Source organism: Colossoma macropomum, unplaced genomic scaffold, assembly GCF_904425465.1.
Source record: "Colossoma macropomum unplaced genomic scaffold, Colossoma_macropomum, whole genome shotgun sequence".
Classification (NCBI taxonomy): domain Eukaryota; kingdom Metazoa; phylum Chordata; class Actinopteri; order Characiformes; family Serrasalmidae; genus Colossoma; species Colossoma macropomum.
This window is the reverse complement of record NW_023494796.1, coordinates 18,991,427-19,003,898: the sequence shown is the minus strand read 5'-3', so window position 1 is coordinate 19,003,898 and position 12,472 is coordinate 18,991,427. Positions and strand designations below refer to the sequence as shown.

Genomic DNA, 12,472 nt, shown 5'->3' with positions numbered 1-12,472 from the left:
AACATCTGCAACTTCCCCATTTTCTCTCTCTCTCTCTCTCACACACACAGTTAAACAAATCCAAGCACACACATTTCTGAAGCCCTTGCAGCAGCCTGTACACCTTTATAACGACGTAAAATAACTTGTTTAGAGAAGTTCCTAAATAATTTCTGTTAGTGACTGACTAAAGTCCAATGCATGCACCCACAGGAGCAATAGACAGGAAATAAAAAGATAAGAGTTTTAAAAAGGAGACACCTTCCCAGACTGATTCAAGCTTGGTAGTTTGGTCAGTTTCCTGATCCACGACAACAAACGTGAGTTTCTCGAAGCTAATGTTTCTGTAACCAGCCATGTTAACTAGCCAGCTAATGGCTGTTAAAACGGCAACCTTTGTCAGCATTTTGTTATTTACATCTTAGATTCATTTTCTATTTTCTTGAGGCCCCCTAATTTTACAGCTCCGATTCATTTGAGATGCAAAGGATTAAAATTATTACAGAAGAGTAGACAGAGTCCGTGGTGAACTCTTCTGGGACAAGATGAGTGAAACATCACGTTGGCTATAACTGTAAATGTTACTTGAACATTACTTTTCAAAGACTTAACACACTCACAACAGAAAAACTCAAATATAGTAAAGAACCATAAACAGATATATAAAGATACTTAAAGACAGATTTACTAATAAAAATGGTAATGTCGGCTAGAAAATACACCGATCAGACATAACATTATGACCACCTCCTTGTTTCTACATTCATTGTCCATTTTATCAGCTCCACTTACTATATAGGTGCACTTTGTAGTTCTCCAATTACAGAGTGTAGTCCATCTGTTTCTCTGCATACTTTGTTAGCCCCCTTTTACCTTGTTCTACAGTGGTCAGGACCCCATGGACCCTAACAGAGCAGGTACTATTTTGGTGGTGGATCATTCTCAGCACTGCAGTAACACTGACATGGTGGTGGTGTGTTAGTGTGTGTTGTGCTGGTACGAGTGGATCAGACATAGAAGTGCTGCTGGAGTGCTGAGAATGATCCACCACCCAAATAGTACCTGCTCTGTGAAGGTCCATGGGGGTCCTGACCACAGAAGAACTGGGTAAAAGGGGGCTAACATAGTATGCAGAGGAACAGATGGACTACAGTCTGTAATTGTAGAACTGCAAAGTGCACCTACATAGTAAGTGGAGCTGATAAAATGGACAATGAGTGTAGAAACAAGGAGGTGGTCATAATGTTATGCCTGATCAGTGTATATGAAGATGATAAAAAGCTACAAATACATAAATTACATCTCACGGATGACGTTATAGGAGGAACGATATGGAGCATCAAAAAATATGAGCTACTAATTTGGCTAGCTAGTGGAGTAACTAAATGTGTTGCCTGCAGGTTTGATTGTTTTTTAATTGCTTCAGAAGTTACAGGCAACTCACAACATACAACAAATTGCATGAAAGTTGCACTCTATAAAACCAGCCTAAGATTAGTAATTGAATAAAGCCTAGCGTTTAGGGGCAAACTCTGTTTCACCTAACATATTTTATAATACATTCAGGCAAAGTCAGGGCTTTACAGTCTGCCGGTATTGAGCTGTGCCTACTGCTTGTGTTTCTATAACCTATATGCTTCTTTCGCCACAGAATTTTTATTTGTACTGCAACTTTTTCAGATGTTCTAGTGCCAGTGCTACCTGCACAATAAGCTTATGTAGCATCTTGAAAATCTCCTATAACTCATTAAAATCTTCCCCAGGAGGAATTTTAATGTGTACATGTGTACACTGAGTATAATAAAATGTACGAGCATATGGACTTAAAGCTTTCTATGTGCTACTGTGTTTTCCATCACGTTTTCCATGCTTTGAGTGACTTAACTTTGAGGGACAGAACTTCTGGTGAAGTGTAAACACACAATACGTTAAATGTAACATCCTAATTTGATAGTAATGTGGGAATAAATGAAAAATATAAATAATCTTTATTGTTAGGATCGCTCGAACGCTTGTCTGCCGATGTTTATAATCATTCTGTCAACAGAAACCTGCAAGAGAAACGCTGTAGTCAGAGTATTCTGTTTATAGCCTCCACAAATTACTCACGCTAATAAAGTCATTTCATTTGTCTTCGCACTGAGAGTCAGGTACAGATAGGAATCTGTAAAGCAGTGCCATTACATAGCAGTCATATTTTTTAAAGCCGCTTTATGATAATGCTCCGGGTCATTTTCCATATACAATAATGATATTCATATTCATTACAGTTACAAGACTGTAGACTACCCTGAAAACATCTGTGTCAAGCTTAAACACTTTTTGTTTTGCACCAGTAGGCCAAGATCTTATGATACATCCCCAAGTTCTGTCCACCCTATCATGGACAAACACAACATACTTAAATTATGTTCTAAAGTTTTGTAGAAACTGTAGAGTCATTTTCAAAGACATATTGTGTCCCCTTTTCAACAGTAATTGCGTATGGCCCTTCAAAGTCTTTGAGTTATGGATTTTGTTATAAAATGAATTTCTTCTCCCATTGTGTCCACATCATATCCTTTTTTCTCCAAACAATAGCAAAAAAAAACATCTTTGAGCAAAAATTTAAATAATTATATTTGAATTACCCATTGTTATGTATAAAAGTAAAAACAGTATATATCAATTATAATTTTATGTTTACCTGCGAAAAATTGCTAATTTATTTTAATAAAACATGAAGATGATGGGCTGGACAAGGACATGGTAGTCTGCACCGGGATATGACAGGGTAGACAAGAACATGTCATATTTACAAAAATGTCAGCAGTTTCATTAATAGTGTGTCCATAATATATACCTAAGCCTATATTTGACAGTGGAGGGTGGCTTTGGATGTGTGAGGAGTGAGTGATTGTGGCTGTTGGTTTTTTTACCAAAGCATAACTAAGATAAAAAACTTAGAAATGTATGAACAATCTTTGATCGTAATTTCTGTGATGCAATATGCCCCAAAACTAAAAGAGAAGACCACACATAAAAAAAAATAAAATAGAAGAGTAAATGTTTTTAATTAATTTTTTTTACAGGACTATGAAAAAAGGTCTCATAATTAAAAGATGGGATAAAAATATAATCTCAACAGGTTAACACGTTCACACAAACCTGATATTCAAAGACTTGACAAGTCAAAAGCTTAAAGAAAATCAGCAGGCTAAATCTCTGAGTCGAGAGAGAGAGAGAAAGAAAGAAAGAAGTATTGAGGGTGAGACTACCTGCAGGTGTCTTTCCCATCTAACACAGACTTGGTCAAAGCAGTTTTCCTTTTATGTAAATTGAATGTGAAATAGACAATCTACATATACAGTCGCTGTGCAAATCAAAACTTATTACACAGACTTGGGTTGCTTTAGAAACTGAACACGGTGTCATTGGTCAGATTCAGTCAACAGAGATAGTGTCCCCCATGCACATCTTAATGATGTCAGCAAAGGTTGCTCTGTGAAGCCCAAAGCCTATATATATATATATATATATATATATTTGTACACACACACACACACAAGTAATTGTAGTAATCGTGTTAAATAATCATGATCGCAGTATTGACGAAAATAATCGTGATTATGATTTTTCCCATAATTAAGCAGCCCTGCGATGCTGTAAATACCCAATTCCCTAGATGTAAGAAATATATTCTTAAGCAAAATATTCTGTATTCAAGAAATTCAAATTTGACTGTGAGTGATAATCTACATCCGTTCACTGTGTTTTGGTCATGCTCATTATTTAAATGCCCTTGTCACAGTGTAAGGAGTGACAATAGGTAAAATTAACCTGTTTAAAACCTTGCAAGAACAGTTTGCCTCTTTTAACATATGTGGTTTATTATTTATATTTACATATTTTATTTAAAAAACATCACCCTATCATACAGGCATCCAATTTTACAATTTTAGCTAAAGTTAGCATTTCATGAACACGTGGTTGACCTATAGTTGTACAACCCCATTTCCGAAAAAGTTGGGACCCTGTGCAAAATGTAAATAAAAACAAAAAGCAATGATATACACATGATTTAAACCTTGTTGTGGTTTGGACACAATTTTTACTGTAAAGCTGCTATGTGACAATGCCTGTTGTTAAAAACGCTACATAAATAAACTTTGACTTGACTTGAGCCATGCTACATACTGCATATTATTCCACATTGCCTTAGGGACAATTAATGGGACAAAACGATAACTTAAAAAGTAAACACACCCTTTTTGACTTCGCTAAAAAAAAGTAATGAACAACAATTCTGTTCCCCAACCGGATATTGCAGCCATAATCTAAAAATATTGGTCACATGAAAAATATGCTGGATTGTGGTATGGTTTCTGAGCTAGCCCACAGTTAGAACAGAAATTGGCTAAGGCTGTTTGATTCCACAAATTCTTGACTCAGTTTCACAGAATAATTTTCTTGATTGTCTGAACTTTCATGCATGAATGTAACAGGAAATGGTTAAGCGTGAACACATCAGAGTTGAAATGCTGGTAACACTGATGGGGCAGTTTACCTGCATGATACCTAGCACAGTTCTGGCGAAACTACTGTGGGGGCTCGTGTGAACAGAAGCGGATATATTACCAGGATAACAATGATGTCTTGATTTTGGCTGGCAAAGTTTCTGTGACCCTTATTTTTAGTGTTGAGTTTCCAGTTTTTGTGAAAGAAAAATGTGTTTTTGATGTGATTTTAGTGGCATAATCCCTTGAGTGCGCGTGGCTGCTGCAGTGCAAAAGCAAAGCAGCATTATTTTGTTTTTACCGTAGACATAAAACATATCGATTGCAGCCACTTTTTGTTACTAACTTTATATTTTACTTCATTTTCCACTTTGTCCAAAGTAAAATACAGCATGTGTCGACAGCCTGTCTAGATGATGAAAGCAGAATATTTCACACTCCATGTGAACTTGAACACCGCGTTGTATAATTGAGTCCAAAGCTTTTGAGGCTCGACACGAAAGGTTTAAGAGGTTAGCACACTCCTGTGTGTCAACACTCTCATGCACTGCTTCATTTCCTGACCCAAAATACACTTCCTCAGCTTTTTCCAATGTTAGTTGTTGCCAGTTCCCACCTGCTGAGGGCTAACACATGGTTTCTCCTTGAGCCAGGCATGTTTCAAGCCCCAGTTTAGACAGACAGTCAAGTCATATTTCAGATAACTTAGATCATCGTCTACTTGTGTCCACGCTTATCTTTCCTCTTCAGGTATAAATGCATGGAACTTGATCTATATGCATCCAGTTTGAATCGCATTATTAAATGGGTGTTGGTTTGAGGCCTTCCAGTGGGCATTTGGAGAATGCATGGAGGGTCCTGTGGGAGTTGAGAGAGGTAGCTCTTCTGATATAGCCTAGCAGCTGTTCCGAGAAATTGTGTACAAGTTGCAATAAATGTCTGGCAGAAAGAAATCCATGGCGGCTGCTATTCGGAATACAACGGATGCTTTTCGGTCGACAGTCTCAGGCCAGTAGCTTGTCAAAATTCACAAATCGGGATGGAAATAAATCGCTGCCTAAGCGCCATAGCTAACTCCTGTCTGAATGCAGCCTAGAAGCAAGGTGAATATGTCTTTGGATTGCAGTCACTAATGGGTCTTGCTCAGGCTGATATCACCCAGGCTGAGGGATGTGCTGCATGGAACGAGCAGAAAAAGAAGAAGAAGCAGGCGGAAAGAAAGCGAGACGCTTGTGCCTTTCTTCCCCTCCCATCTTTCTTTTCTTTTTTGCCTCGCTGCTTTTTATAGAAACGGTGGTTAGCATCACACATCATTTATCATTCTCCACCTCATCTCTCTATTGCTCTCTCTCTTTCTCTCCCTCTCTCTCCCTCTACCTCACCTCTCTCTCTCCCCCTCTCATTTTGTCTGACCTTTACATCTTTTTTTTTCAGTCTGGGCTAATTTGCTCACTGCCGAGGGTATGCATGTGAGAGTGTGTGTGTGTGCGCCCATGTGTGTGTCGTCCTGCACCACCAGTAGTGATGCGGTAATCAATAAGAAAAGGTAATTAGAAGGTGATCAATTAAGAGAGAAGCACCTTCGATCTGTCCCGACACTTTATGAATGAAGCTATCACTTTAGCGTCATGGAGCAGGCAGTAAAGAATGCTCCATGGAATTCTTTGTAGCTATATTTATTAATAACTATGGTTGATTTCTCCCAGATATAATCATTACAATTCAGTACAGTGCAAAGCTAAAGGTGGATCTAGAACAGATAGAACAGTGATGTTGTTGCTATTCATTTTCCATAGCGTATTTCATCAGATAGCGTACCACTTTCACGGTTTTGCTATTTCTTTGTAAGCAGAGTGAATGTACCACTCAGAAGTGACATTCTGGCAGTTATAACTGGGTTCTACACATTAAACCAACGGCCTCTCAATCCTTTAAGGCTAGAGCTAGCTGTAGCTAGCTGGCTGTCACCTACGCTTCCCTGGCTTTTTTGGCTTCTCTTCATCTCTGGTTTGATTCTGGTTTGATCTTCTGGGTTTCAGGTGTGCTAAAGCTGATTCTTTCCCCAATTCTATTGCTGATTCTATTGCTGCTTTTCAGTTCTTTGAGTGGGAGAGCTTTTGTTTTTCGTAAGACTAGAGATATTAGGCTAACTAGCAAGCCCTAGTTTCTCAGTGAGTTAATCTTAAGACCTGTTATTCTGTAACTACCAGCAGTATAGTCCTAACATAAAAGTGGATATACTTTTTGCACATTTTGTCCATATTTTGAAGCCATAGTTTGTCTTTTACAAAATTGCTAATAAAATTACCAAATTGCTCCGGTTTCCTCCCACAATCCAAAGACTTGCAACCCCTAGGTGTGAATGTGTGTGTGATTGTATATGTCTGTGGGTCTGCCATGTGATGGACTGGCGACTTGTCCAGGGTGTTTCCTGCCTTCTGGCTGCTGGGATAGGCTCCAGCACCCCCCGCGACCCAGAAGTATAAGCGGCTTAGGTAATGTGATAATTGATGATGGCATTGTGGTCAGTGAAACTTGTATAATATAAAAATATTAAAATATTCCAACAAGGCAGGGAAAAGAAAAACAGCACGCAAAATGTATCTTCGGAAGTCAGTATACGGAAACAGCCCAGGAAAAAGGCAGTATACTGTGTTGGTATACATCACTGGTAAAAACTACAGATTATTCAGTAAGTACCTTGAAACTCATATATAGGCTATGCTGACTGATATAAGAACTTTGTCACTGACACTGATGGGCCTACCGATTCTGAAGAGCTGATAATGTTAACCGATGGTGTAGTTAATTTAGGTCTGAAAGTGTTCAGCTGGTTAAAGATGACTAATTCTGATGTGTGTGTGTGCGCGTTTGTGTGTAGACTGATAGGTGTGGCCTCTGTTTGTCCCTGTGAATCGTAAGACATCGGATCAGTTCAGATTCAAGTTGAAGTTCTGTGAGGCCAGTGTGTTTGTACCTGCGCTCTCTCTCCTGTGGGTGACAGTGTGGGAAGACATTACTTTAGCTCACACACACTCACACGCGCACACACACTTACGCACTGCCCTAGTTCACCATCGTACACTTCACTCAGTTGACTCCTCTTGGCAGCCTGTCTGATCAAACCATCATCCAAAAGCTGAAGAGTCTGAAATCTCTGAATGTGTGTGTGTGTGTGTGTGTTTGCACATTTTTAAATATCCTGACTTTGCAGGAAAAAAGAAAAACAGGGCGTACAATAGAAGGGAAAAAATGTTCACTTGATAATAATATTTGTTCATATAAGCAACATGTTTCATTGTGTAAAACTGAAAAGTTAAATCCTAATTTTTTTTTGGTTACAGAGGTTAGGGTTAAGGTTAGGTTTGGGGTTAGGCTTAGAAAGTTATTATTACATATGCATTAAATTTATGCAAGATTGTATATGTGACATGTTACTATTACACATGACTACTAACAAAAATATAATACATATATGCGACACATTTTGTATGGATACTTATGTGGAATACATACAAGACATATAATTACCTATAGATACTTACATACATTTCATACCTACTGTAACTACTATTATATTTAAATGTTTGCATATATAAAATATGAGACATTAATATTAATGTAATACATATGAGACATGTTAGCACTACATTCAGAAATTTATACATATTGGACATATTACTATTACATATAGCTACCAAAAAAATTAACTCTGCAGGAGAAGTCGAAAACGTTCTTTCCTTTTAAGGTCAGTGAAGTTTATGAGATTTTTTTCCCTAATAATTTTGGACTTTTTCTATTACTCCATTCATAACTAATTTTGTATGATGTAAAGGACAGCTGCTTTGCTCAAATGATGCAGAAATATAAAAATAGGAGAAAATGGAGATACATGTTTTTCTTTGGACAGTAATGATATATATAATACATATGGGTCATTTTATTATGACTATATTATTATACATAAATACTTAGATATATCAAACATTTTATTACATATGGGTATATAGAATACATATGAGACAATATTATTACATATATGCACTTAAAATATTTCTGGTTCATTTTAATTATTTATTTAAGTTAATAAATGTAATTTAATTACTTGTTACCACATGAAGAAATGTTTAGGCTGAACTGACAAACATTTTTTTTTACAGTGTAAGTACTTACTTACACATATAAAACATATGGGACATATTACTATATATGGGTATCTAATTTATCTGCACAGTGAGTGTTTATTTGCTCAGAAAAACACAAATATTAAAGACCAATAACATTAAAATAATAAGTAGTTATTTTATGTATGTCAAAGTGATTATTTATATCATCTTTTCTAAACCTCTCCCTGTGGCAGCCCGGTATTATTTGTAATTTTTATTATTTGTAAAAACTTGGTTTGGCTAATCAGTAATGCTAGCGATGGAATTTAATTATTCATTGTAATGGTTGGGGATCAAGGAAAAATCTGGAATGTAACTTTGTTTAGCTGTAAAATGCTTTTTTCATTCAGTAGTTACGTTTACTGTATGTAGATTTGAATTTATTGTAATGCAGTATTATATATATATATATATATATATATACACATAGGTGTTTACCTATATATATATATATATACACAAGTATTATGACACATCACATCTGTGTGTGTGTGTGTGTGTGAGTGTTGGGGGGGGGGTGATAAGAGTTTAAGGGAGTAGAGCACCTTCCAGGAGACGTGACTACCTGTCTCTACAGAGCAAATAATAATTCTCTTTCCCTCTCTCTCTCTCTCTCTCTCTCTCTCTCTCTCTCTCTCTCTTTCCCTCTCTCACCCTCTCTCTCTCTCTCTCTCTCTCTCTCTCTCTCTCTCTCTCTCTCTCTCTCTAAATTAGGTCATATCTGAATGTTGCTCACAGCCACATGAGAGCCGTCGCCCCGGAAACCAGAGATGCCCTACGGCACTCTGGGAGTATGACTGTCACACTCGCTCAACACAGCAATTAGTGCAGTAGTATGACACACACACATATCTACACCGTTCCTCACACACACACACACACACACACATGCGTAAACACACACAGTCTGAAGTTGTGTGTTTCTCAGGCAGCTGTCTGCTGTCTCTCTGTCACACTGATGCTGTGAAATGTAGCTGGAAAACTGGTGTGTGTGTGTGTGTGTGTGTGTGTGTATGTGTGTTTGTGCATTTTGATGCACCCCTCTGGATTCGGACTGGGAGGTTTCCATGGTAACTTGGGGGAAAAGAGAGAGAGAGAGAGAGAGAAGAGAGAGAGAGAGAGCTGAGCGTTAAGTCGTCTTAGATTCCTCTGTGTGTGTGTGCGAGAATTTTTTTCACTCCATATTTGTGTGTTTGTGTTTGTGTGTTGCAGTTTCATGACTTTGTGCTGCGTCTTTCTGCTCCTGGTTCTCTCACACACAAGCCTCAGCTGCCTCTCTAAATCTCTCGTTCTCTCTTTCTCTGCTTCTGGTTTTAACTCTCTTTCTTTCTCTCTCTGTTTCTGTCAGTTCAGCTCAGTAAGCCTTGTTGGCATATTTAGACACAGATGAAACATTTACAGCATTCAGAGATTTAAGATGTTTCAGTTTCATTAGGGACAATAATAATAATAATAACAATAATAATAATAAAATATAAAGCAGTACCAAGAAACAGGTAAACAGAGCAGTTTTGTGTGTGTGTGTGTGTGTGTGTGTGTGTGTGTGTGCAACTCCGCTGTATTGCTGTTGCACTGCGGGCACAGTCTCTGCTCTTTAGGCAGCCAGGATTTCTTATATCTGTCTTGTTCTTTCTCTCTCTCTCTATGTCTGTCCATCTTTCTCTCCTGTTCTCTCTCTGTGCCTATCTCTAGCTCACCCTCACTTTCTCTCTCTCTTTATCTGTCTGTCTCTTTCTCTGTCTCTCACCCTCTCTCTCCCTAACTCTCTCTCTCCCTCTCTAACTTTCTCTCTTTTTCTTTCTCTTTCTCTCTCCGACTCTTTATCTATCTCTTTACCTTTCTCTCACCCTCTCTCTCTGTCTCTCTTTCTCTGGGTGCCTCTCTAAGTCTCTGTCTCTCCCTTGGACACAGACAGTTTTTATTTACTAAAATGTATTTTATATTACATATACTTTACGTACTATGTACATATAATGTATTTTATTGTTTAGAATTTATATGGAGAAGAAAAGAATAATCTTAATCTTAATGTATGTCAGTGTACCAGGTTGTCTCTCTCTCTCTCAATCTCTCCCTCTGTCTGTTTCTTTCTCTCTACCCCAGTCTCTTTTTCCCTCTCTTTCTCCCTCTATCCATCTTTCTCTTCGCTTAATCCCCCTCTCTCCCTAAACCATATCTCTCCACCCATCTCTGTCTCTCTCTCTTTCAATCTTTTTATCCACCAATCTCCCTTTGTCTTTCCATCTCATTTTTGTCCCTCTCTTTCCACCTCTCTTCCCATCCACCTGACTCACTCATGCTTTCTCTCCATCTATCCACCTCTCTTTTTTCTCTTTATCTCTGTCCCTTTATCCAGCTTCTTCTTTCCTGTTTTCTCTGTCCCCCTTGATGTGCCTCTTTCCCCAACCACATCTTTCTCCCACTTCCTATTCTTCTATCAACCTCTCTCTCTCTCTCTCTCTCTCTCTCTCTCTCTTTCTCTCTCTCTCACTCACCCACTCGCTTGCTCTCACTCTCTGTCTCGCTCTTTGTTCAGTTCAATTCAGGACAGCTTTATTGGCGTGACTGTATTGACTACAATATTGCCAAAGCATTAGAACAATAACAACAATATTGACCAAAAAAACAACAGTAATGACACATACAACAGCAGTTACAACAAGAAATGACACCAGCAGCAAAGAAAAATTGTAGTGGTAACAATTTTACAACAGTACAACAAAATATAAATTTTACTAGCAGAAGCATTACAATAAATAACAAACCAATGAGATATATGTCATTTTAAAGTTGTGGGGGTCAGTAGGATCGGCCACTCTCAGACGTTGGTATGATGATACATATTTAGCGGTGGGGGGAGCTGAGTCAATTTGAATTTCTTGCAATGAAGCAGAAAGTGCAATCTCTCACTCTCTTTCTCTCACTCTCTCTCTCTATCAGATGTAATAACAGGACGCAGTGTGCAGTGGTCGCAGGTCCAGATGTTTTTCCTGATCCTTGTCCTGGAACATACAAGTATCTGGAAGTTCAGTATGAGTGTGTGCCATACAGTAAGTACACAGTGAGACAGCATGTTTTTCTATAAAGTTTACAAGAGGTGCTCCCTAAAAAAGTTTTATAAAGCCAAAAAAAAAAAGATTTGAAAAATTTCAGGTTATAAAATGTCTGAAAAGGTCTTAAATTTATGGATGTCTGATCCCCGTGCTTTTTAACGGATCAGGTGTCTGCCAAAATAAGCCCGATCCAGTTCCAATTCTTTGCGCTCTGTTTAAGGGGAAAAGGCTGAACTTTGTTTGAAGTTCATTGTACATTCACTTTCATTCATTATATATTATTCATGATGTATATTAATCAGTAATATTATATTTTTTAAAATATAACACTAAATAATATATAACCTAAAATATTATAGAATATTATTGTATTATAGTTTTAGTCCAACATCGCTTTGTAAGTTTTGGAAGCAAATGAGTGTGAGGTTATTCTCTGTGCCTTCATCTCTAAACCAAACAACATTCATTTTTATAATATCAACATCCTGATCTGCCCTCAGGAGATGTTTGAATCTTAAATGAGCATCAACAAACCAATAATACCCAGTTAAGCCATCACAGAAAGATCAATTAGATCCTCATTTAGTAGTGAATAAATTTCATTTAAAAATGTAGAGAAATTTCCGGTTACCTCAGGCAGAGGCACTGGACGCGGTGGACCACCTTTACACAGAGACCAAGACAAAAACGAGTAGAAATAATGTTAAGACCAAGACAAGGCAGAGACCGTTAATCTTAGCTCTGTTTCTGTATGAGACCAGCACTACATGAAGGTTCC

At 37.8% G+C, this 12,472-nt stretch overlaps 1 protein-coding gene across 4 annotated transcripts in view; it reads left to right on the top strand.

Moving 5' to 3' along the window:
• adgrl3.1 (adhesion G protein-coupled receptor L3.1) overlaps positions 1-12,472 on the top strand; it is a 184,765-nt gene that overhangs the window by 46,551 nt on the left and 125,742 nt on the right. For all 4 annotated transcript variants that reach the window (XM_036583065.1, XM_036583064.1, XM_036583063.1 and 1 more), the window contains exon 4: positions 11,582-11,691. In XM_036583065.1, the coding sequence (XP_036438958.1) occupies positions 11,582-11,691 (110 nt within the window). The remainder of the gene's footprint in view (positions 1-11,581; positions 11,692-12,472) is intronic.